At 39.6% G+C, this 27,150-nt stretch overlaps 1 protein-coding gene across 6 annotated transcripts; it reads left to right on the top strand.

Annotated features, from left to right (window-relative positions):
• The first annotated feature begins 1,277 nt into the window (after positions 1-1,277).
• On the top strand, positions 1,278-22,451 carry abi3bpb (ABI family, member 3 (NESH) binding protein b). 6 transcript variants are annotated; one of them, XM_056759441.1, is made up of 22 exons: positions 1,278-1,495; positions 6,715-6,894; positions 8,411-8,479; positions 8,634-8,766; positions 9,643-9,824; positions 9,909-9,970; positions 10,479-10,515; positions 10,648-10,719; positions 10,954-11,028; positions 12,641-12,838; positions 13,928-14,101; positions 14,843-14,908; positions 17,360-17,428; positions 17,600-17,713; positions 17,812-17,901; positions 18,021-18,230; positions 18,341-18,446; positions 19,028-19,107; positions 19,929-19,958; positions 20,568-20,726; positions 20,817-20,939; positions 21,095-22,451. In XM_056759441.1, exons 1-22 carry the CDS (start codon positions 1,405-1,407, stop codon positions 21,208-21,210), a joined length of 2,436 nt encoding a protein of 811 aa, XP_056615419.1. In that variant the 5' UTR covers positions 1,278-1,404; the 3' UTR covers positions 21,211-22,451. The 6 variants fall into 6 exon arrangements, with proteins under 6 accessions (XP_056615419.1, XP_056615421.1, XP_056615420.1 ...); XM_056759443.1 differs by lacking the exon at positions 12,641-12,838; XM_056759442.1 differs by lacking the exon at positions 14,843-14,908.
• Positions 22,452-27,150: the final 4,699 nt, after the last annotated feature.

The following is a 27,150-nucleotide window of genomic DNA, read 5'->3' as shown; positions in this document are numbered from 1 at the left end:
TAGAGAGCTGTCGGCATACCACTGTTCACATTGTATCATTGTAAATTTTGTTGTTCGGTTGAAAGGTGAACCACTTGACCTCAGGGCACTGGTTAGGCAGTTAAAGGGCAGCGTAACTATTTGAGGCATGCCCCTTAAAGGTTAAAGGTTGACATGTTTCCAGGTATGAAACATGAAGCTGTAATGACCTGATTCTGGTGTCCAAGTCATCCCTAATTTGTCCAAGTCCAGTTCTGTCTTTTGAAGTGACTCATTAAGAGTTTACAAGGCAGTCACAGAGATGCACATAGTGGTACCAGCTGTAGAAACCACATTTATTTATGCAGCAGAGAAGACGTACATAGATTTACAGCACACGCCAAAAACTCAAGTCTCGCTGGAAAGCAAGAAGCTCCAGACATGATAATAGCTTCGACCACCTTACAAGTGACATGTTGTTTGAGTCATATTGGGTACAAGTTTCCAAATCCTGTTGTTTTTTTTAGTTTTTCTCTTGCTTGTAATTTTTCCTAAAAGAAACTTTTTGGAGCACGGGACATTCTGGAGTGTGATGGCTGGTTTTATGATCCTGTGCTGATGATGTAGTGGGAGACACATGCTAGGTTGTAGTTGCATAATTTCTGGCTGAAACGGATGGGCGGTGTGATTCATGAATGTTTCTTTGTTCACATCCTGTGGGTCAGAGGAGTATTACCCTTCTTTTGTCGCATGCAGTGGCACGTGCTGGAAGCACTTGTCCGTGAAATCACAACCCACACCCCACTCCAATTTCTGTCTCTGTCTCCGAAGGTGAGGCATTTTGGCAGGGTGTGTAAGCTTGGACAGTGGACACCCTTCTAGACAAGACGTCATGTGGAATGGACAAGTGCTTCTGTATGAGTGTGATGAACAGACTAGTATACCCTCCAAAAAAATCACATCGCATTGGTAACCTGGCAGATGTCATCCGCATCTCCATCTTAATGCCCTTTGGCTAGATTTGGAACCCAAACTCCCTCCATAATGTTAGTACCATTGGGGGTGCCCCCTGTTCACTTGTGGGTCCAAACAAATTTTGGAAAAAACAAATACACATATGCATACTCACAAAGAAAATAAAATCAGTGTTGGGGAAAAAAGTGAAAGTGTGTCAGAGAGAGAGAGACCAGTAAATGAAAGCCATGCACACCCCCCACGAGTGTGTGTGTATGGAGATCGGTGAGGGTGGGTGTGATTGAAGTTCGCATCAGCAATCTCCTCCCTCCCCAGTCACTATACATCCAGGAGGACTCCTCACACAGACCATCACTCAGCAGCTGCACACAGCGGGCTGAACACGTTCTGAGCTGACACCACCAGAAGAACCAGAAGCAAGAGTCTTAGAAAAATTGAGCAGCATCCATCCTCGACTGGAGTCAGAGCACCATGGCAGGCAGCACCGTCCTCCGCTTGAGCCTCTTACTGACGCTCGCAGGAATTCTTCTCCTCGCATGCAGCTCTGCACAGCGGGTCAGAGGCAAGTGCCACACGCTTCCATTTTGATCACCTGCTGCATTTTATAATTTTTTTGTGTTTTTGCATGGGAATGCCATGCATTTCTGCATGGTGCACTATCCTGATCGTGGTTTGTGCAAACAAAGATTTTAAAGCCAGTGGAGTTGCAGGTATTGTGAATTAAGATTTGATTTAAGAGTTTTCCAGGGTGTTTTGTAAGTTGCATTAATGGGATAGTTCACCCAAAGAATGTTATCACCCTCACATTGTTCAAATCCTCTATATGACTCTTTCTTCTGTGAAACACAAAATATATTTTGAGAAATGTCATGATTTTGTGTTCATGCAATGAACTGCTTGGTTGCCAACATTCTTTGAAATATCTTCTTTTGTGTTCTGCAGAAGAAAGTCAATCATGCATGTTTGGAATGACAGGAGGGTGTGTAAAAAATAAATGATAAAGAATAAAAAAATCGGGTTAACCATCCCTTTAACTTGTTGCATTTCCATTGCAAGGTGTTCTGAATTCACATGCACCAATTTCATCCCTTCATTTTTAAGAGAAAAGATGTCATGCAGATTTTGCAGGTGCTTGTATAGCATTGTATTAGGGAAACTATTTGCAGCCAACAATGTCTTACTTTCTTGACTATAAACTTGAAGAAAAGTTAATCTTAACTATGGAAAGAAAAAGATTTGATGGCTGAAGATGCATGAAAAATGTGACGCTCAAAAACCACACTGCTGAAAATAAAACCGAAGCTGTTTTTTGAGGTGTAGGATGGTCGTCCAGCCTGACCAAGTTGTGGAAGGTGGTCTTGTGGTGCAACCAGTTTTAAAAGGGTCCACAATCTGTTACGTAATTGATCAAGTATCCAGGGACCTTGAATATTATAATCTTCTAGTTATACAAAACTCAACCCGGTATTTAATTTTGATGGACTTAAATTCAAAGCCCAACCTTAGAACAATACAGCAATAATTGTTACCTCATGCCGCGTGCAGCTGGCCAAAATCAACGTTTCTCTTGTGCATGTGTGTAACGTGTTGGCACGTGTATGTAGAATACTCTTTGTAACATTCATGACGGCGCTTGACTGCGTGTGTTCTGTGTTGCTCCCTTAAAAATTGACAAAGTGCGTTTGTGTGTGCGCGCAGATTTCAACACACTGTAAATCCGTGCCAGAGGTGTGTGCACACATACAGCGTCTGCAAGATCTCATGCTCGCAGCGTCCATGTGTGCTCAGATTAGTTAAGGCATTAGTAATACAAGCTCTGAGTTCACTATCAGCACTCATTCATCAGCTATTCAAAACCACCTCCATCTCTCGAGGGAAGATTGTCTGCGCTGGCTCCATGCCCGGTCTCCTGTAACCGAGCGTCATTCAGCACAGTTAGTCAATCAAACCCAATAGAGCTCTGTGTTTATGTGTCGTTGGCCGGTGCGGTTTCTTTATAAAAGTTTCCAGGACAAAATACAAAGAGTTGGAGTTAACAAGCACGGCTGTGTTCAATAACAAGAAAATCAAGTGGGATAGAAAGAGGCGTCTACAGACAAGTCGAAAAGGAATCGTCTCGTGAATTTGATATTTTAATTGACACCATAAACATTAGACTAAGCTGTCTGCTTATACACCCGCCTCAGACCATAAGGTTCTGCCCTTTTTACTCGCCGTGGGCAAAATATGGGTTAACAACACATGTGCAGGCAGCTGGGCTGTAAATGGAAGTGCTGGAGGTTGAAAATGCACCCGAGAGGATCGATGCCAAAACCTGCATGAAAAACAAAAGATTGAATATCGTTTTGTGAAAAGGGATCTATGAGGTTTTCTACCAGAGGTTTTATGAGACAAGGAATGAATAAGGGTTAATACATCGTATTGTGCCATCTCAAGCTGCATTCATAAAAACGATTATGTTGGGATATTCTGCACTTATGATGATGGGGGATGTGACTGCAGCATTTGCTCGCATCGTTAGCATTAGCAACATGTCAACAACATTTTTTTCTAGAAATAAGCTAATAATAAGGAACTTTTTTATTTCTAGTTATGCGGAGTAGATATGTTCTGTTAACATCAACAAATCATGACTGTTCTTACAAAAATTAACCATGTTTTTTTGTGTGGTAAAAGTGTAGTAACAATGTTTTTTTGGTACATTTATTACTATTGGCATGGTTTCACTATAGCAACATTTGGTTTTAACCATGGTTCATTTTAGTAAGGGAAATGATGTCACTTCCTTTTCATTTTGTCATTAAAATGACAGTTTATTAATACTTTTGGATTTATAAATAGTGTAACTTCGGAGAATGCACATGCATTGATTGTTAAAAACACATAAAATAACTAGTTTAGCTTTTGCACTTCACTAAACGTTGTGGACAAAACTTGGTACAGTAGATGAAAGGATTGGGAAGGGAAGAAGAGAGCAGCTGTTCAGTGTAGAGATCAGTGCTGTTGTAAATGTGACTAGAAGATGAATGATTCTCTCAAGTCTGGGAAATTGGTAGATTTACGTTCCCTCCAGGCCCTCGGGTGATTAACTCCTTCTGATGTTTAGTGCCATTTTTAAATCATCCCCCTGAATATCTGGGTCATGTTTGACCTGCATGTTGCGCAAACGAGCCTTTAGATTTTCCATGATAAACGCTTATTTATCCTTGGATGACTGTTCATTGCAAATGAAAAATCACTTCTAATTTTCCCAAATTTGTTTATTTAAAGTCTTGAGACTTCTGTAGAAAAAAACAAAAACACAAGTGAGGATAGAACACATATGGAACCATTTTAGAAATAAATCCCTTTTTGATAAAGCGAACGAATGCCGAATGTAGATTTGGCATGAACCTTGCGTAGCGTGGCCTTTGTCCAAGAAGAAATGCTGCGAATCAAACGGGCCTTTATAAAAATCAGTGTGTTTGTAAATTACTTGGAACAAATGCCTGACGTTCCTCGGTCCAATAAAGAATTGGACCGTATTCATGCAACAACTGCGAAAGAACCGTATCAGACAGAACGCAGCTTGGGGCAGGGCTTTGGATATGGGCTGATCGGCTTGGGTCTGGAACTCATTCAAACTTCAGCGCCAGGAAAAAGCATGCATGATTATGCTTGTCACTCGTGTCAAATAAGATATACCTCCCCCCTTTTATTTCACCTCATATTTGTGCTTTTGGCCCACCCTTTGTGGTTCTTGCCTTTTCAGAGCACGGTGTCAAATCTCTGTATTCACAATATAACAGAAAAGATGAATTGTTGTTGTATGAATGAAGTGTCTATTTTATTGGAGTCTTAGGCCTTCTGGAGGCCTTTGGTGTAAAAATGCAAGAAACCACTCGCATTAAAACAGGTTGCAACCAGTTATTTAATTGACTTTGCCAAGAAAGTGCAACACGACTGTCTACTTAGTCTATTAATTGCTTCAGGGATAGGAAATGTTTTGTGCTCTCAAAGTAAAAACGTGATCCAGTTTTGGCTTGCTGATTTGTTCAAAAATTATGATTATGCCTTCAGGGACATATTCTAAAACATAACTTGTAAAACACTAATGATGAATGTTGAAAATAGTCTCTTCCTTTATACCACAGTCCCACATATGGATTATTGCCACTGACTAATTTAATTCTTTATGGCAAAGACTTATTGCAAGATGATAACTGGCAATATTTAACATTACAAAACGAAACCACCTGATTCATTTTTCCATTTCTTTGAAAATAGCAATGATTTCATTAAAAATCTTTTCTTCAACCACCAAGGTCAAACTCTTGTCCAGCCCTTCTCCGTTGGTGTGGTACAAAATCCAAACAGACATTTTAATAGCTCTTGTCAGACGTAAAACTACATAAACCTTGAGGGAGCGGAAAATATCTCTCAGGCGCAACTTTTAAAAGCTCTGTGTTGACAAGCTGGTGAGAACAGGTAAACCAATAATAATAACACCACTCAACCGCAAGTGTCATGCCCGTCCGTGAGTAAGAGCCTCACCGCAGCCTAAAGGTACACTGACACACTTCAGAAATCAAAACAGACATTGAAGAATAAACACAGGAACGAGACTGTGCCTGCCTTTTAATTACAGTCAATCAAAGTGATACAGTACATTTCTTGTGGATTGTCGGGGAAGAACTTCAATAGGGTTCACCTTAACCTGCTGGATCTTTGTATACACTCCACCAAGGAGTTTATTTTACAATGATCTGAGCGACTCGAAAGTATGCATTTTCCCCACGCGCAAATCCTTTGGCTTTCCTGACCACACACACTTCCTCTCCGCTGTTTGTTTAACTGATTCCTAAGATTAAGACACTCTAAAGGAAAAGAGTTACTGAATTAGCCTTTAGATTTTCCAACTCCCAAAGTGCCGTCTGAAAAGCGTCTACTTAATGAGTCTGATTAACGGGCGTCTTGGTTAGAATGATGTTTTATGGTAACTTTAAATGATGGAGCAAGAACCGGCGAACTTGTAATTTTTTGTAAATGTAAAATACAGTACACGCACCTTTTTCCAAAAGCATAGCCCAAGCTGGTCTAAATCAGTTTAAGGAGGACGTCTAGTGGCCTCTTTAAACCAGTGTAATCGTTAAACGCTTGTAATGGATGGGAAAAAGGTGGAAACGGAAAGATCTCCACTCAGCCTGGTGGCTTATTGGATTTAGAAGGGTTCTGAAACTGACTCGAGACATTTCCCATCTTGCAAATGATTCAACCAAACAGTGGCGAAATAAGATGCTGGTGTAAAGGAGGTCATTTATAATTAAAAGCTTGATGGAGGTGCTGAGAGATGATGATGATCAGAATGTTGCACTAAAAGGCTTATTTCTCGGAATATAATTGGAGATCCACATGCTACTGTGCTTGGAGCGAAGTGATGAGGAGTTCAACTGCGAAAACGATTGTCCTTGATTTACCTCCACAATGATTTTCATGGCACACACCTCCTCCTCAAAAGTGCTCCCTTCCATTCCCCTTGTGCCCCGTAAATCAATAAACCCAATAAATTCACAAGCTCCATCCAACATATGGGAAGCATAAAGTTCTACCTCTTTTACTCCATAAGTAATTAATCATTTATTCATTGCCGTGTTATGCAAATCACCTTTTTCTCTTTTTGCAAAATTCCTCTTTACTGTCATGCATTGTCAAACGTAGAAATGCTCTGATTTCTTAAAGAGGTGCAGCACTTTTCATGAGTACAATTAACATAAATCAAATATAATTTCTCTCTCTTCACAGTAAGAAGACAGAATATGAAGGTTCGCATCAACGCCACCGGTGATACCATCATTTTGAAGTTTGTTCGGCCCAACCCTGATGTTAAACTCGAAGGCTACATCCTTGGCTATGGTTCCAGCATGTTCTCCAAGCAGTTCATCCAGCTTCCAGAGAATGGACAACCTTATGAGACTGAGATTGGTAAGTCCAACCACAGACATCCATTTTGACGTTCAGAGACTAAATTCTTTGCTTCTCAATCCGAAAGAAAAGCCACAAAACTGCACTAGTGGTTGTTTCGTGGGTTAGTGAAGGAACGCAGGAGTAACCATAAAAGGTTCATTCCTTGACCCATCAAACCCACCATCTTGATTTCATCACACAGAGTTTGCCAAGTGTGCTATTATTTGAAAATCGAACTGCAATTGAACCCCAAATGAATTCTATTTGTTAGGACTTTCGTAACCACTGTATTCACGGTAACCCGAAAACATGAAAAAGGCCCTATGACACTTCTTTGATGCCAAAGAAGATCACTTTGACGAGGTGAAAAGGTTGCATGTTACTGCCGGTAACATTAGCCATGTTTATTGTTCCCTGTAAAATAATTTCCTGTGGTCCATTTATCTTCATTAACCTCTGTTTTGCAAGGAGCGCCAATTCCGGAGTTCTGTCTAAAGAGGTTATCGTTAGGTCAAACACCCTGTACCCTACAGCTAATGTTAGTTTTGGGATAACGGGCCCAGGTTGTTCATTTAGACTCTAAAGCATTTGAAACCGCCTACGTTTTGACTAGGCACAATTGTTAAGATTGAAATTGCAATTTAGAGCCACTGGAGATGGTTCGGAATTCTCACTTTCTTTAGTATAGCTATGCCATGTTTGGTTTGGTCAAGGCAACTGGTCTTGTTTCACAAGCTCATTTGGGCTTGTTCGAGCCTGTAATCGGACAATGTCTCATATGCTAGTCTCTAAGTCAAGTGCTTTGAAGATGTGTGCAATGGAAAGAACTGGCGCAGGTATAAATAATTGCACGAAAATGCTTATTCAGAACCTCCCAAACAAAGCAATGCTTGTTCCAAAAGTTAGGGCCTCTGAGTTTTGGCAAAGGTTTTGATTTTTTACCTCAGTATTTAGCACGGAAATACACAGCCACATCATTATTCAATATTGGCTGTTGGCTAGAGGATCATCGTTCCAAAATTTACAGTGTGCGGTGAGATTTGAATATAATACACATGCACACCAGATGGTCGAAACACGAAAGCGGTTAATGTCGTTCCCTAGCCTGACAAGCCACACATACACAAACAAATGTCTTTGTTGTGTTTGACACTTTTTTGTTTGACTGGCAAATTTGATATCACGCTAATGGGTCGAAATGATTTTTCCCATCGTCACAAGACGAAAGACATAAATAATTAGGTAAATATAAAATTTTATTCAGGGTTGCAATGGAAAAACGGATGTTTAGCAAACATGAAAGATCTGTAAACTGTGATTGACATTTTATAAAACAAAAATCCACAAGAATCTTTTAGAATTTTTATTGCAAAAGATACATTTTCTTGATGCATGCTGTGGCCAGGTTATCTGTTGTTTGTATGTTTGCTAATCTGATTCTTGTTGGCCAAATAATGATATAATTTATATCAACAATATAACTATCTTTTTATACATTTTTATTCAACCCTCAAATAATTTGATGTCTTTACAGATGCCGAGCCTAAGTACCTAGTGGCTGTTCAACCCATCCCAACCAATGATGTGAAGAAGCACTGTACAGGTGCGAGATGCTTTCAGTACTTTGGTGGTCATAGTATTAGTATTACAATTTGCTTTTAAACTTGAAGTTGGATTTAAAATGTCTACGAATCATTAGGTAGTACACATTTCACTGCTAACTAATACGGCAAATAATACATTTGGGTGTGAAACAGGTAAGGTGAACCTGGACAAACCTCTTCATCTGGTGATCGACTCTGTCACATCTACGTCAGTGCTCTTGTCCTGGGGAACCTACTTAAAGACCCCATACGAAGGAAACATCATGAACGACTGCTTGGAGGATGGGTGAGTTACACATCACATCTGGATTTCACTTTTTCCTTCATCAAACTGTTCCATGTGAGTGCCTCGAATCCCAGAGGAAGACTTCATTCACTTCACTCAATATTTAGGGACAATTTAACCTAAGGAGCACGGAGAAACAAGATAATGAAATATCACGGCACCTGTCTCAAGTATCTGCAGAAGAAGTGCAGTGCATGTAAAAGATCCTAGATTTTCTCAGGTTTCCAGGTTGTAATTCAATGCTCTGTACTGGACTGACACAGGACGAGATTTATATCACGCAAACGCTCAGTAGAGACCCATTTGATGAGTGTCATGCTTTTCTACAGAAAGGAATAAGAAACGTGGGATATGGATATGGCCACTGCAGGTGCGGGTGCGTTTGCATGTTTAAATGCTTTTTGACGATACACGCACTGTTGGGACGCACCAACACTCTTTCCATTTCTCTCAAATGATCTGGATTTCATATACAGAAGTATGGAACCCCTTTTTTCTTAAGGGGAAACTTTTGGAAAGGCCACTGGAAATACTGACCCAGGCCAAAAGAGGTTTGAAGAAGTGCTGCTCTTAACAAACCGGCCGTGTTTTGCTTTGTTTAATGCCTAACCACTGGTGATGCAAAACTGTTTACTTAGAGACTGAGACCTCACCTGTACAACTTGCAGCGTCACTGGTTGCCAGCATATATTGTACTCTGAAAGGATGTACATTTCAAATTTTCCGCTTAGTTTTCAAAAAATATTTAGGCTGATGGAATAGCTGGAATTTAAAGCAGGACAGCTATGTGACATCAAAACAAGAGAGTAAAAATGACATTAGTATGTAATTACATTACATACTAACAAATCATTGTATAATTTACCTTTGAAACAGGCATTACACAATCCGCTACCGAGAAAGAAACAGGAAGTGGATCTATCAGACCTGTCCTGCCACCGATACTGTGATTGACAACCTCAAACCCAACACACCCTACGAGTTTGGCGTCAGACCCAACAAAGACGACCGCAGTGGAGTGTGGAGTAAACAAGTGATCCACAACACCAACATGGGAGGTATAGATATCTGACAAAAAAATGTAAAGGCTTTTTGGAAATGAAAATCTAAATGTGGTTTAAATGTAAATCCCATTGCTTTAGTTGTTTCAGAGAAAGACAGGATGACATACAAAGTCAACCGACCTGTCATTAATAAGCCTGTGGTAAGTAGTGTTGCTGCTAGTTCTTTAACACGCTGTATAGAATTTTGGTTATCAATGCGTTACTTTTTCTTTAGATAGAAAAGTTCCCTAAATCTAAAACTACCAATTCTATCCAGACTGAAAATCTTGGCCATGATATAAGATCATATAACCACGTAATGCTGGTTTAAGTTGTTTTTCTCAGAACGGTTCCCATGCTTTATCAGGTTGTATTGTCCATTCTGCTTTGGATAAGCTTTGTCATGGAAACCATGAATTTTCTCACATATTCTATATCCCCAGAGTCTAAAAACCAGTTGTTCCCATGTTTATATAAGAGACTCCGCTTCTCTGTGGAGTCTGGAATTGATGCATTCCTGTCAGGCAATATCGGGAACACTTTAGACACGGTGGTGATACCCTGATTACCACATTCTTTCACATGTTTTGAAGACAGATGTTTGATTTTTTGGCTCAATAGGTTTTTATCAATGAGGAAAGATTAATATGTATAACTCTGTTTTTACAGGTGGGAAACCATGGCAGTCTCTTCCCACCTCGAATTGGTAAGACCATCAACTACTACAGTATGTTACTACCATACGTGTGTAAAATGGGACAAACTGAGAATTCAATGCTGTTGATTACTTTGATCATTTCAAAGTGTTTGCTTTGTTCCATCGCAATCTTCTTTCCAGCTGTCCACAACATAACCCATCCAGGACTGTTCAAAACCGAAGTCTTTGTTGGAGCTACCAAGACATCTTTTGGTAATTTTTCTGTTCTCTCTCTCAATGTTTTGCATTTTTCTTTCACCCAGGATTCAGTTTTATTCCAGTCATTGGCTTAAAACTGGCACTTGACATCATGCTTCTTGCAAAACAAACTATAGACAATGAAAACTTTCTCCTTCTTAATAGACTTGTTGAGGATGCCTGCTCATTTTCTTTCTTTCTTTTACTCCATTTTTTCCTATTCATGAACCGCTGCATTATTTCCCACAGCGCCACCAATAGGCCAGCAAGGAACCGTAGCTGCTCCAAGAGTCAATGAGCAGAAATGGCTTCAGCCCCCATTGGGTAACCGAGAGAAGTTCTGTTTTAAATAACGCAGCTTATGTGCAGTCAGTTGGTAATCGCTTTGCTTGGTATGGGTGGGGATTAAAGACATCCGCTATGATGATTGGCTGCATGCTGGCATGCCTTGTAAAACCACTGAGTTAGAAAGTCCAAATCCTGACGTGATGAGGATTCCTGACCTGTCGCCTCCACACCAAGGAGGAAGTGTCAGCGTAAGTTATCACTGGGTGCCTTGCAGCGAAAGCCCTTTTGCGGTCACGCATGGTCACAAGTTTGCGTGTTTGAGTGCTGCTCACAATCCACCCATCATCACCAGTCATCTTCTTCTATCACAATATTTTCTTTCCATTCAGTCCCCTTTCATTTCATCACCTGTCAATCACATTTAACTGGTATAAATGTTTGGGTTCTTTAGTCCCTCATCTGTTCATAACTGTGTCCATAAAAGTCTCTTTCTCTCTCTCTCTCCATCCATGTGAATACAGAGCTTGCCTACAGTATTTTATTCTTCTTTTTTTAATTTAACCTGAAGTGGTCATAGATCAAAATCACTTAGAACAATTTATAAATTAATGTAAACACCTTCATACATGCCAATAGCAAATCAATTGTAGCCTTAAAACAATTGACATTTTTTTGTGACATTTACCATGGTATACTACAATATGAACTCCCTTGGAGAACCATTAACTATTATATACGTATATCTGCGATGCAAACTGATACATAACTGTCTCAACATGATTTTTTCTTGTTTTCATTTTTCTTGTTTTCAAAGTTACTTATTTGACTTCATCTTACTTTCTGAAATCACCTCATCCATCCCTTTATTCATTTAAGTATTTTTGATTGAGTTTTTGCATCTTGAGTCGCTGGCCTTTGTTCAGTCTGCATGAAGTCACTGCACGCTAGAAGAATCAGTCAAGTGTTTTCAGTTCTAGCAGGGAAAGGCAGAACTCTGGGAGTCCCCACCTCCTTTCATGTCTTCCTCTGTCTTTGAACTCTTGATAAGATAACTGTTCAACTCTCCCTGTGTTTTTCCACTTGGAGCCAAATTGATTATGAGACCAAGCTCAACAAGTAAATTCTCAATCCCTTTGAGGAAAGTCAAATGTTTACCAAAATTGAACAGGTTCGAGATAAAGGCAAAAAGACACAAACTGATTAAATTAATTCAAATATTGGTGCTATTTTGAGTTTTTGGACAGAATTGAGTAATTGTTAATCAAGTGTAAAGGACGATTTCTGTTAAGAATGTAAAAGAACAACAAAACACACAATCCACCCTGTTCTGAGTCTTATGGTCTTCATAATTAGCTCTACTGGAAATTCCAGCTAAAACTGGCTTAAGGTGGTACAAACTGGTGAATAGTCAGTCCAAGATTACCTCGATTATTGATCAGATAGATTACAAGCTATTGGTGCCAAGGTTCAGCATGGTGACCCATTTTGGCCAGCCTGGTTTGATCCAGTAGACAAAGTTAGCAAATCTGGTGCAGATCAACTCGAGGTGCTGGACATATTGAACTAGCTGCCCAACTCGTCCACCTTATGCTTGTGTGCCCTGGTTTTTACAGCAGGGAGGGCTCATCTGCTACTTTCTCTTAAACAGATTCAAACAACCATATTAGAAATGATTCCTCTCAGCTGGTGGAGATCCTTCCCGTCCTCCCCCAACTTCTACCCACTAAACCCTCCCATCCTCCAGTCACTCCTACCCCCTATTCCCTACCCAACGGTGCCCGGACACAGCACGGACACCCCCAAACCAAGGCACCTAGTGTCACTCAGCAGCCACATAGTTCTACTGGTAATTCTGCAGTTTCGTTTTTATTTTTCAACTAATTTTTCAAAAATAATACTTTTAGGAACTGATGGTTGACAGGTAATGAGGCAATAACATTTCCTCTGTGGTTTACTACCACACAAATAGTTGTTTGTTTTATTTTGGCACAAGCTTGTATTACATTTAACCTCTGGCTATGCATTCTTTCACCCCAAAATATCAGACTTCAAAGCATAATGCCATTCATTTGAATGTATTTGGGGGCAGTGTGGATGAAAGCGATACACAGACACAGGAAATTAATGGTTTACTAACCGTTTTTTCAATCAAATGCAGTAATTTTGTAATTGTAGCCTCAAACAGATATCCTTTCATGCTAAATCAAGGAAATACAGGAAGAGCTGTATCAAGATTGTGTAAACAAGGCAGCCAATGAAAACAGTAAGAGGCGTTTTCAAATCGGTTCCCACAATACTTGCGGTGTCAGACAGGCTATCACAACTGTCCCATCTCAGAGACACGATAAACATATCGTGTCTCTGTTATTGTTCGAAGTCACGACTTTACTGTTTCCACCCTGACACCATGTTTTTTCTTCACAGGAATGCACTTTTGCACTTTACAAACCCACAAACACATCAGATTCGCCTTCACTGTAGTAGTCAAACTATCCACTTTTAATCCACAATTAATAATTCATTCGTTTTGTAGACATTTTTTTAAGTGCCCAAGTTTCACTTTTGACTAAAATTGGCTCTTTTCTAAAACCTTGTAAGATGCCTATTAGAAAACGCTGGCTTCTTTTACAATTATAAAAACATTCTGCATTAATTGAAACCAAAGGCCGGGGTTGTCTCTTTTTTGACCCAACACTGGGTTGAAAATAACTTGAATATTAATGGTATGCTACATAAAGAAAGGTCAACTCATATACAGTATAGAGATTAACTTAGACCCAAGTAGATACATTTCTAAACTGAAAATTTAAACATTGTAACATCAGTAAAATATAGTCTTTTTTTTTACACATAGCAGACCTCACACGGGTTTCATTTCTAGTCCTAGAGCCGACAAGGCATAACCAAAGCTGCTGTTGTTTTCTTTTTCATTTAGGTAAGAACATCCGCAGAGATCCAGTATCTTCACTTCCACCCAAACCAAACGATTCAATCCTAGCAGTGAACACAAGGAACCAGACATCACTGGGCAGACACCCTACATCTTCTTACTCTAATGGCAGGAAACGTTCCTCCTCCAGGCATGGTGACTCCTCCCGATTATATGGGGGTAAAAGAAACTGTTCATACCACTTCCTTGCTGAAAACACCTGGAGCTGATTTTGAACTATGGTGGCTGGTTTTTAGCAGCTCCAAGATGGTTGTTGGTTGATCTTTAACTGGCCTTTATTATTTTAAGCAGATTTGGAAAATGGTGGCAGGTGGACGAGTGAATGACCAGAAACCATTAACAGTGTACCAAATCCATGCTATCAGCTCCATCTGAATGTTTCAGCAGTTTTTCACCTCTGTGTTCTTTCTTTCTCTATTTAATTATCTGTCTTCATTATGCTCTTTGTACAGCTCTGTTAAGGTGGTGTACTTTCTGCAAGAAGTGGAGAATGTAAGGCAAATTAATGTCAAAGTTCTCCATAGTCCAATTTTCTCGGTGCAGCAATGATTCGCATAGCAGATCCCTCTTCAGAACCAAATTTTCTTTGCAACGTACGGTGTTTGTGCAAACCAACCATCATAAAGTGTCACTTCTGACAGTTTTACTGTCAGTGAAGTATGTGTGATTCAGCTCAATGGGCATGCAGACTGTCGGCATGTCCAAAAATCTAATCTTAAAGGTCCTCTCTTCCCTTCAGGCAGTTGAGCAGCCACCTATGAATCCACTTAACGTCCATTAGAGGTTATATATAAACCAGGTTATAAACCACAGGTTTGCTTAGCTGCTCTGGTGTAAAAAACATGATGCTGCTTTGGTCTTCTTTTTCTCCATAACATCCACTCTTTTCCCCTCCAACAGCTAATGGTGAGCACCATAAGGGCCTCTCGCTACCTAAACCAGTCATGTGGTCCAGACCAAGAATGGGTAAAAAGAGCCAACTCGCCATTCATGTGTGCTAGCCGTAATTAACCCGCAAAATCTCCATTTGTGACGCAGCCCATGTTGATGTCCTTACCATCCATTATCTCCTGAAAACTAGGACTTGCGCAACTACTCAGTTTAACTAATGGAATAGTCATGAAAAAATTGTACTCAATGTTTCACAATGTCCGAGGCATGATGTGCCTTTATTTTTTGTGTAAATGTCAAGTATATTTGCTTCTGAATATATTTCTCCAGTTGGTGGAAGGAATCGTTTTCCACCTTTTGTGGACCAATCATCAACCTATAGTTGAGATAGACCTTTATTGGTGAACTAGTTGAGTAGTTGGTGCAACCCCTACCGTAAACTCATCTTTGTCTATTCATCCATCCACTCACTCACCAGTCAATTCATTCGCTCGCAAGTTTATGTTGTCTTTCGACGTTTGTTGTTTTTTTGCAAGCTTCTGCAGAACCCCTGCTGCCGCGAGCTTTGTGGTGTCATTGTCAAAGCTTTTTCACAGATTTTCGATGGCTGAGATGTTTCTTTCATTTGCAAACCCTCATCAAAAATATGGTACTTTTTAAACAGCTCTACAAGGCATTTGTTTTGAAGAGAAAAACATAAATTCTGGTCCTTTGGAAAAAAACAGAAACCCACCGCAATGTCCTAAACTGTTTTGTAACATTCTGTGGCTTTTTTATTTGTGAATTTTAGCAGTAATGTTTGAGACTCCCGTCTGCAGAGGAGAGCTGCTGCTGGTTAAATTTCGCATGACTTTTTGCATGCTTTATTGTAGTCACGCTTCATGTGGGATGGGGTCCCTTAAATCTGCCATATGGAATTTTCATGTCTTAAAGTATTCTTTGTTTATATTGAAAGTATTTTAAAGATAAAAATCGTCATAGTTCAACAAATATAACCAAACTTTTGGGATTAGTTCATTGACTAGTGTAATATAGATGTGGAGTGCCATATCTTGTTTCCAAGCTTGTGCAAAAACAGTGGAATACAACAAAATGGCACCTAAGAAATGTGTTAGCGTTATTTGTTTCTATAAATTGTCCTTGAAAAGCCAGATTAATCTGACAGCAACTACCGCACTTCACTATTACCACCACCTGCATGAGACCAAAACAATTTCAGATTTCCCACAACACTGATCACCGCCAGGGAAAACCTCTGCTAGCTCTTTGGAAATTACTTTTCCCTTTGCAAAAGTATGACATCTGTTGGTCTTTAGGTTTATTTTCAGCAAATGGAGGTTTGTTCGCCACCCAGATTTGCAATTCTTACTCGTACCACAGGATTTAGGGAGCTGAGCTCAGTTTGATTACCCTGTGATGAACTAAGGGTTTCAACTGGTGCTTCGAATGTAAAATTAATCAGTTTTCCTGGGAAAGGTCCACATGCTCCAGCCTGTTTGCGTTTGGCTGTTCTGCATGCTGGCATTGAGAACTGAAGGCTTGAAACAAGTTGAAGTGCCAATGTTTAGACTTTATCCTTGCAATCAGACAGAAAACAGTCAAGGGAATTTTCTTTCATTTACAATTAAATTCACGAGTGAGTTTGACCTCCTTTTTTGCAACCTTTTAAGAGAAAAAAACATCCAAAACTTAGGTTAGAAAAGTGTTGAATACAAGTGAAAAAATAACTTATTCATTTAGAAGCTTTCTTGTGATTGTGTAGTCTTGTATATACATTTAAGTTATGAAAAAATCTTTGGTTAAATTTCATCATTTTTAGATATTTGGCATCACATTTATGGTTAATTTACAACCAGCGTTTTCATTTTAGTGAGACAAATGTTCGAAATTGCGTTACTTTTAAATACTGTTTTAACATATGAATATTTCTTCATTGTATCTCCTAAATATGTGCAGTGTAATCTGACTTGATGACTGTGCTTTGCCTTTATACAAAGGGTGATGGATTGAAGATTAACACTTTTCCTTTTGATGCTCTACTTCTGCTTATTGATTTAAACGTTTTATTTTATTGTTATTTGAAAAGTTGACAAAAAGCACATATTTAAAAATCAATCATGGACAACTCGAACTCATTTAACACACTCTACTTTGCAGATAAGCAGTTCCAGATCTGCTCTCTTAAGGGTGGTATTAATGTGTTCCACTGTTTTTCATGAGAAAAAACCATTGAAGTCATTTTATTCCAGCTGAAGTTGCTTACACCAAACACCAAAGGAGACATTTTGAAAACTATTCTCTTTGGCTTAATTGAAACAGTTTATTTAAAAAAAAAGATGTACTCCATTAGGAAGATGTGTGTTCATTGGTGTTGATTCACGGGAATGGCTACTTACTGCAGTGTTGATTTATTTGGTGACCTTTACTAATGCATCCCCATATCCATCCATTCATTCAGGGGGACAGGTGGGCTATTGATTCCACCCAGAAGAATCTGTAACTTCAACTTTCATTTCATCATTGCAGGTCAGACAGGTCAACCCATCCCTAATCCTGGAAAAAAGCCTAATCTTGTGGGCAATCCTGGAGGATTCGGTGGGTTAAAACAAATCTTGGCAAATCTAAATAGACAAGTTAAACTAACTCTTTAATATAGTTGGTATTGGGCACATACCTCCGTGATTCAGACTGCAAAAAGTCTATCATAGAATCACTGTCAAGAAATTGTGTAGAATTATGTATAAATTGGCCTGTTTGTGTACACAGGAGAAAAGGGGACAGACCGGAGCCAAGACAAAAACTCGATCTTGAACCACAACCTGCCACCTGTGACAGCAAAACCATCCAAACCAAAAACGACTTCTGCTCCATCAGTGACAGGTCAGTACCTGTACAAGTCTCTATTTATCTCAAATGTGCCAATAAACTTCGTAAATGTCAGAGTTATTTACTTTTTTCCTGTATCTTTTTTGTCCTAGCCCCTCGATTTGAAACATGGGAGAACTCTACAGCATTCAGCTCTGTTCCTGCTTCTAAAATCGATGCCATGGGCAAAGAACGCTATATCGGTAATGGCACTTCTCATTCTTCACTAGCTGTAAATGCAATGCAGACTCATAAATACAAGGCAGAGTTTTGAGGCCAAAGCCAAAAAGCATTTTTAAAGCAAAAATGTTGTGTTTTCCAGCTCCACACGTGGTGTACAAGACGGACAAGAAACCAGAAGAACCGTGTTCTATCACTACCTCTTTGAGTTACTTCCCCGAAGAGGAAGGTGGAGAACAAAACGTCACCAACCCTCCAAGAACAGCTCCATCCAACCTCACCGTGGTAACCGTGGAAGGATGTCCCTCCTTCATTATTCTTGATTGGCAGAAGACAGATAATGAGACAACTGGTAAAACTTAAAGATTAGAGGAACACCTTTGCCTAAAGTCCTGGTTTGCCTGAAGTCAGGCAACTTTAACCTTAAGCCATTCATTTCTAATGTTCATTTTTTTTCTACAGAATACGAAGTTATCTCAACTACTAAAGGCCCTGATGGTGAACAGGTTTCCATTCTTGTCACCAACCAGACTCATACAGCCGTGGAGAACCTTAAACCAGAAAGCAGGTATACTTTCAATTCAACATTTTCCAAGTTCTCCTTATAAGGCAGCCATAAGGGCTTGATAGATGTATTTTGGTTCACATGGGTCTCAAATACCATGGGTGTTAGGACTTGCACAAATCCCGGGGTCTGGACAAGGTGTTGGAGGTGTGCGCCTTGATCTGGCTGTAGGGGAGCTGCCACGCTCGGTGGCTTTTAATGAGGCTGAATATAGACTCATGATCTAGTGACAATATAAACCAGGGCTTCCTATGGACTGTGTCTTGAGGCACGTGATCCTCAGTAATGTCCCTAACATCGCACATGGATTATCCATTAAAGGGGTGGCCACAGACTCTGAGTCCTCAGACTCTGTAGAATAAATATATCAAGTGTCGGGGCTCAAAAGACGGGGAAATGAGAACCTCATTTTGCTCGGAATTTGACAACAACCCACCAGCTTTACAATACAGACAGCGTCCGTTTTAATCATTCTGGAATATACAGAGTTCCTCCTCTTTCAGAAGCATAACTTTTGATCTGAAATGAATAAACGTGATGATTTAATGCAATGTAATGCCACATGACCTGTCTTTTTCTTGCAGTTATGAATTCAAGGTGAAGCCTAAGAATGAGCTTGGTGAAGGGCCTCCCAGTGAGCCGGTGTCTTTCAGCACAGAATCTGGTAATGCTTTCAAACTTGAGCTTGTGGACATCTTTTCAACATATGCCATTATAATAAGAGATGTCCCGGAGCTACCAACATGTTTGTTTGTTTGTTTTAGCCATGGTTTGATCATGAGTCATTGTATCCAAACCAAATCCAGGTATTAACATGAAATATGTTTTTAAAGTGGCATAAAATGCAAAAATATCCCCAGGGGAAAGCTGCAGATGACTTTGTCGTGCTTTACATGTGAAACTGCATTTTTGCGATTTTCTTTATCTCATAGTGATATATATAATGAGTCATTTGTTGTTAGCATAATGACTCCAGCATGTCTCTGTACTGTTATAACTTTTGGCCTGATCATAGTCTGCAGATGCACCCCTGGAGTCCTGTCACACGGCCAGATTTTTCCTGTCTTACACGCTCACTAACAACATATCATAAATAAAGAACAAATAAAGCCCCACATAATTTACATGTTTTATGGGAGGGGGCTTAGTTTTAATCCTCGTCTGGCATGGAGAAAACAAGTCGAGAATGGAAACAAGGGGAGGAAGAAAAGAGAATCCATATGTGCGATAGGAATAGAGTCCCTAAAGCTTGTTTCCCATATAGCTTTGGCAGATACGGCATGATACTTCTTGCCAGCCGCTCTCTCTCTCTCCATGAGGGGATTCTAATCTGTTGGAAAAGCAGTATTTTTGCAAGTTGGAATTTATTGTACCATTGTTTCTTGCACAAGGCACTCTGCCCGGCAATGCGGAGATGGATCATGTGTGTCAGTAACTCTTATACAAAGGCATCTTTTCTGATTCATTATTTGATCTCTCTTGCAGCGGATCCGCGGGTGAGCGAGAATGTCTCAGGTACGTGTTTTTCCTCTACGCTCTGTTCCTCTCAGGTGACGAATTCCTATCTGTTGAGTAAATGGATAATGTAATGAGCAGTCCTAGAGGTAGAAAGAGAAAAGAGCCAGGCTAAAGCACTGGAGTAGTCCTATGAGTTCACTTCTTCCACACGAAGTTCTCAGCCAGACAAAACATTTACCCAAGAGTGGCAAATGGATAACACCATCCTCCTCCATTCAGCCAACACACTCTCAAACAAAGGCCTTTGTTACCTTCTTGTACTGATTAAGTTGCTTTGAATGGGCCAGTCTGATATCAATCTCCCTCAATTTCTTCCTGTGTACTGTCTATTCCAACCTAAATTGTCGGAGAAATGGAACAATGGATACAGAGAACTAAGCCAATAGTAAGAAGAGGGTGTGACAGGAGCCAATGGAAACAGATGAATGGAACAGCCCCTTAGCGCTTTCAACGTCCAGCAGGCCATTGCCAACACGTGTATAAACAAAAATGGGGTCTGCACTCTAATAAGCTTTTGAAAAGGCCACTGAAAGAAAAATCGTCACTGTGCCAGGACGTAATATCTGGCCTCATCGGTTCATAAAATATCATCTTGCCGTTTTTCAGGTAAAGATGCTATCTGGACCCAGTTCTCCTTCAAAACAGATGCCTATTCCGAGTGCAACGGAAAGCAGTACGTAAAGAGGACGTGGTACCGTAAATTTGTTGGCATCCAACTATGCAACTCCCTACGGTACAAGATCTACCTGAGTGACTCTCTCAAGGGTGAGTTTTACAAAACCAAATCCATCCATTTAAGTGCATCACGACCATTTTAAGTTAGGTTGGCAACTCTTGTTTTCCCTTTCATTTCAGGTAAATTTTACAACATTGGAGACCAGACAGGCCATGGCGAGGACCACTGCCAGTTTGTAGACTCATTCTTGGATGGAAGAACTGGAACTCAGATTCCTTCAAACCAGCTGCCTAACAGGCCAGGTATCATCAGATTAACTAGAAAGTAACACAAATATGTGATGCTTTTAGTTAGTGTATGCACAAGGAAATTCTAATATACCTTTTACCTCAAATAATTACAGCTAATTTTCTAAACAGAGTCCAGGTTTGATGCATTCTTTTTGGATGGTTTTCAGGGTTCTACAGAGCAATGAGACAAGAGCCGGTCCACTTTGGCCAGATAGGAGGAAACTCCCATGTTACCTATGTTGCATGGTATGAGTGTGGTACACCAATTCCAGGGAAATGGTAGAGGACGAGCAAGTGTCCACAGAGAAGCCTGAAGAACAACTCTCATTGGTTATGGGTTGGTGCCTGCTACGGTCACACGGCAGGCTTTTTACTGTTTATTCCACCAATGAGAGCAAGTTCGGTCACTCCTCAGCTTACATCCCAAGTTCGTACCATGTATAGTAAGTGTACAGGATCAAAGAGTCAGGGAATTATTTTGAGTGCATTTGTGATACGTAATAGCAAAACAATGCCTCATCGTTTTATTTATCGTACGGTAACTAGAGCAAACCAAATAGATATGAGGAAAAAACTACTTCAAATACATTGAAGTGATGAACGACATAAAGTAAGGAAAAATACTTTTTAAATATTGGGAAGCTGGCTCCCTGAAACTATTTTGATATTTTGTGTAATTTTATTTATCAAAGTTTGTGGTGCCATGTTTCTTGTAATGGCTTTCCAGTACGAAAGGGCTGGGCTTTAAGCGCTTTAGCAATCAAGACGGCCCTGGGCTTTTGCCTACCGCCGGAGGCAGCTGTATTAGTTTGGTACTGATATTGTAGGTCTCTGATATGTCAGATGTAAAGTTAAACTTGTACGACTCGTATGTATAGCTGGGACTCTTTGCGATGTTGCTTTTCCCAACACAATGTACTAGTAAGAGGCTTAAATCAGGTGACCCACACTAGCAAAGAAAGCATGGACGCAAGATGCTATGTTTACAAGTTGGTATGAAAGTGATGTACATTCAAACACACCTACATGCATACAGTACATAGAAAAACATGCTCATTTACATCCAGTTGCTTTATATATCACGGCTATAGTCTTCCAGTTTACGCCCTGATATATTTGGTGGTTATAGATTGTAAGGAAGACCTTACACTTGCAATTTGCACAGCAATGTATTTATATGTATATGGAGAAAGTATTTTTTCAGGAAACCTATACAAGAATAAAAAAATCTTCCCCTCAAGCTTGTGAAACAGTCACACCTCTCTTGTTGTTTTCAAAGCCCCCTTTTCTCTGTCTGTTAAACCACAGTAATAGTTCAAGGAATCTTGAAGGACAGTTTGTCTAGGTACCATATTTTGTACAGTGTTGTCCCTGCCAGTCCTCTTGGCAGAGTATATCTGGCTTATCCGTATTTTCATGAAATTCGTTTGTAAGATGAAACTGTGTTGTTTGTTGTTGTTTTGGACACATTCTCTATTTCTGTATGTATTTTACAATAATAAAAAACGGAAGTGTTTTTTTTAAGAAAAACGTCATGCGTCCTATTTTCTCTCATTTGTAGTAGCACCACCTCAAGAAATTTTTTAGTGCTCAGAGGTTCTTTTCTCATAGTCAAGGACACCTGGGTTATAAATGTTGTTTAAGTATCAACATTGGGATAGAAAACGGACATTAAATCCTTTAGGAGAAATAAAATAGACTCAGGTCAATAAATGGCTTACACAGTAAGAGTATACGGCTATAAAAATATGAATGGCAAGGAGTAGATGACAAGATAATAACTACTTTGTTAGACATTCTGAAACACTGCAAGACTGACATTTCTTCTCTGGAGAAAAATGAGCCGCAAGAGAGCAACAGGAGACTACTTCACTAAAGACAAGGTAATATGTTTTTATGGATAAATGTAATCGAAGCCAATCTATCTGCATAGCCTGACACAGGTGGGGTTTCTGTTAAGGAAATGAATATTAACACTTGACCAGGTGTTTGTTTTCCAGATATCTGACCACCACTAAACCATTCTCAGTTTGCTCCATCTCACCACAAAGTACAACTCCAATTAGAAAAATAAACATCGATACTGCATTACTATACTTTTCCAGAGCTTGAGAAAAAAAAAATGTCATTTGCCCTGCCAAACCCAATACAGGGACATTCTCTGAAAACCACAAAGCTAGAGAGGGGAAAAAAGCGGGACTATAAAAATTTCAAAAAGCCTCTCAGTGACTTTTATTAGGTTTCCACCATAAAGAAAGACAGAGGAAGGACAAAAGAAACAAAGAAAGAAACAAACATTCGTTTTGGTTGATGACAGAAGTATAGAGGCAAATAGGATCTAGTCCAAATCAGCAGACAATGTATGACCACAAAATCTGTTCAGTCACTTACCGTCACAGTTTTCCACAACTTTATTTACACAGAGAGAAACCTAAATATTATGCAACTAAAAGATTTAAGCCAAAATAATGACGTAGGTAAAAAGGTATACCTATACCACTAGGGCAATTAACACTATGGTTTTGGAGAAATTAGTCTAAAATTCTTAAACTGGGGTGAATAAGGACCTGAACACAGCAAGAAAGGTCAATGATATAAAAGGTGCAGATTACGTGTTTTCAGCCCAACAAAAGCAGGAAAGTTTATAAAAGGTGCAGATAACGAGAAGTTCACTTTTAAATGCTCACCGATGAAACTCAAGGGCATCTATAAGCAAGGCCACCTTCACTAACTTTACTCGGCTGTTTCAGCCAGCAAAGCATTCACTCACATCAACAGCTCTCTCCCAGGAGACTTTACAGCTAGCTTTCATACGGCACTCGATTCGCACAGCTGTGCTCGTGGCCATGAATCAAAGTAGCCACTGTGTAGTTGACGCTTGGCGTGCCAGCAAGTATCCAGCCAGGGCGAATCAAGCCTCTGGTGGCAAATCGGTGGCAGGTCCAGTGCGCAATTTAGATCCCAACACGTGCTGGGAGGACTTCATGAAATTTCCTAAATCCACGTTGATTTTACTGGCTAAAATGTGTGCAACAAAACCTTGGGTATGTAGATGTGCATGCGTTGGTTTACACGATTTAAGCCCAATGGGTTATACTGTTATAATGAATCAATTACAATATTGACGGAAAAAATGAAAATAGGATACCAATATTATTCACACGTAACAATAGTAGCTGAAAAATACTATTTAAAGACATTAGATTATTGTGGCAGGCGAAAGCACTAAATAGACAAAATGTGGCTTAGGAATCAATATACAGTACTGTTAGTTATATTTCCAAATTATGAATTGTAAGGCCTTATTTTGAAATCTTAACCAAAACCAGACAAACGATTTTTAGCAAATTTGCAACATACCTCCATACCACACACCTGCCCATTTTAGGAACGATTTCAGATCTCACAGCAACTTTGTGTGATTACATATATACAATATATAAATACATAGACTTTAGATTTAAAAACTTGATCGATTTTCTACTGTACTATAATATACATACTGTGCCTATATAAAGTCAATTTTCTTAATACTTCATTTTCATGACAGGTTTGTGATTGCCGTATTTCAGCTAAAATCACGTAACATCAGGTTGGTAAAGTCATGTCACCTTGTATAAAAAATGTTTTTGGAAAAATATTGTAAAAAGCTAGAAGGGAAAGATTATCCAAAAATGATGAGGCCTGCATGACTGACTTTATTCTGCAGAAACGAACAATATTTTGAAGAAAATTCAGCATATTTTGGGCGAACTATCCCTTTAACACGGGCCTGTAGCCCAGATCAATCCATTTTAAAATAAAGTATGTCCTTCTGTATAGTATAGAATTCCTGAACGCCATCTGCGATATTTTAATCCACTTTTGCTGTATGCACGCATGCAGACAGACGCCTTAGGTCAAATTCAACTTGTCAAAAGGTTATGAAACTTGAGACTCCATACAGCTGTTTTTGAACACAAGCATTCTGTGTAAACAGTGTCTGAAAGGCGGTACATGAAGTCTGAATTTGTACAAAAGGGTGAAGGCATGATCGATTGTGTTAATTTATCATGCTGTTTCTTTTATTATCACGCTAAATAAACACATTGAATTAAACAACTAAACAAAAACTGGAAGGAGTTCAAATGTGCTTGGCAACAGTGGCAACGTTTGAAAAGAAGTTACAAATAAAACAGTGTGAGTGTTATCTGTATCTGTTTACCCAGGCCAAATAGTTTATTAGGAAAAAAGGAACGGGTAAAAGGAATGGATCTACTGACTATCAAACCCAACCAAAAACAAAACCCACAGGAAGCACAAAAACATGCTGCGGTCATTTATACAGCTCACTGGAGCACTGTGGAATTACTCTCGTTTTATATACGTGCTCTCATTCAACTCACAAAATGTCCTTGATCAGTTGTGGCGAGACCGATATATATATATATTTTGTATATATGTGGTTGCTGGAAGGGCTAGATCCTGGAAGAAAGAGTCATAACGTCAAATTTTTTCACCCTACGTGGATGAAACTTTACTGGAGAATTTCTGACTTATTAGACAGACAACCGCACAGACACGTGCACATCCACACAAAAACCTACTCAGCATATTTTCAGCATATTATTGCGATCTAGGACACACACGGAGCCAGAGAACTTGTTGTTGCTCTGAGCAAGCACGTGCTGGGAAGCGCATACGGCCTGGCTAAAAGAGAATATGGCCATAATCCAGTTTAAAAGTAGAGCACTGGGGAACTGAGAATTTAGCTAGGTGGATTTAAGAATACAGTACTCACCGCAGTAAGCCAACTATAAACAAACCACCAGAAGAGCATCAAAGAAACTAAGCCCTTATAATCAGTAAGGAAATCATTTCTATATGCGTTCAGAGTACGAGTTAAGGTCTCCCATGGGTATGACACAATGTGAATTTAAGATATCTTCCCATAAGCATTACTCTCGTGCAGCCAGACTTTTAACTTCAGGTGTGAAGTCTTGTCCACTTTGCATCTTATTCTAGCCAATGCTTGATTACTTGAACAGGAGGGCTATATGACCCATTTTGTCAATTCATTGCAAATTCTTTTGTGAAAAAGCGTTTAACTGTGCTTTCTTAGCCCCTGTTAGTCAATATTACATTGTCAATTGCCAATATGGTATTTAGAGCTGATGTAGAACTCACACTCTAAAAAGTGCTGGGTTGTTTTGGACACACGCCGGGGAAATATTGGACACTGCTGGGTTTAAAATTTACATTGTAATGAGTTTCGGGTTGACTCGCTACCAGTCAGGCTTCAAGTTTGCTGTGTTTTACAGGCGATTGTTAAGGAAATTGAGACGCTTTGAAAACCACGTGGAGACACAGATTGTGTCTTGTGCTTCCCCTTCTCCCAGAGACTTCTCTCTATCGCATTTGTGAGATAAGCACACATGACGCGCTGGCGCAGAGTTGTTAGCGTCTTGACTGCTCAACGAATAGAATTCAACATCATATCGTAAAATACCCTCATCTCTCTACGTTGCGCATCGTAACATTTTTGCATCGCAAAATATCCTAATACGAAGTAACGTAACACCCCTAGTGAAAACAACCCAGCAATTGAGTTAAAATAACCCAGCATTGGGTCATTTGTAACCCAGCAGTGTATTCTGTCCAATATTTACCCAGCATGGGTCAAAACAATCAAGCACTTTTTCGAGTCTAGTTCCCATGGGATGCCCAAACATTGCACATTTTAAACCGTGTACCTCCAAAGTGTGATGCACCACCCTTGCAAACATTAAGAATACAGTAGTTAAAAAAAGTATGCACGATACTTTATGAAGCAAGTATACTAATATCATTGTACTAGTAGTTCAAATTAAATTGGTCTAATTCTTAGTTCATACAAGTATACTTCAAATTTACTAATGTTAAACTTAAAGTCCGGGTAAAGTGACAAAAACATGTTGTCACACAACAGAAAAATATGTAATTAACCTCCCAGCCAAATTTGAATGGAGAGAAATCATCCAAGTAAATAAAATAAATTCTCAAAATCTTGGATAAGCTAGCAGGACTCTTGGCTCTCAACACTGGGGGCGTGTAGCTGTTAGCGCTGAAGACCCACCCACTCGCATCGCTCAACCTTAGTCCCCAGTAAGCTACATGTGAATATTTTACGGGAGGATTTGAATTTAAGCTCGCGCGAGTCAATGCAGTGATCACCCTTCTGTTTACGTTAATCCCCTCCATCCAT

Source organism: Triplophysa dalaica, chromosome 10 (assembly GCF_015846415.1).
Source record: "Triplophysa dalaica isolate WHDGS20190420 chromosome 10, ASM1584641v1, whole genome shotgun sequence".
NCBI classification, from domain to species: domain Eukaryota; kingdom Metazoa; phylum Chordata; class Actinopteri; order Cypriniformes; family Nemacheilidae; genus Triplophysa; species Triplophysa dalaica.
The sequence above is the reverse complement of the archived record's forward strand: the minus strand, read 5'-3'. Positions and strand labels throughout refer to the sequence as shown.

Excerpts from the sequence above, each read along its gene's own strand:
- abi3bpb (XM_056759441.1), top strand. The coding sequence starts at position 1,405 with ATGGCAGGCAGCACCGTCCTCCGCTTGAGCCTCTTACTGACGCTCGCA. Across the intron at positions 9,971-10,478 it reads CTGTCATTAATAAGCCTGTG|GTGGGAAACCATGGCAGTCT; the intron begins GTAAGTAGTGTT and ends CTGTTTTTACAG. Across the intron at positions 11,029-12,640 it reads ATGGCTTCAGCCCCCATTGG|ATTCAAACAACCATATTAGA; the intron begins GTAACCGAGAGA and ends TCTCTTAAACAG.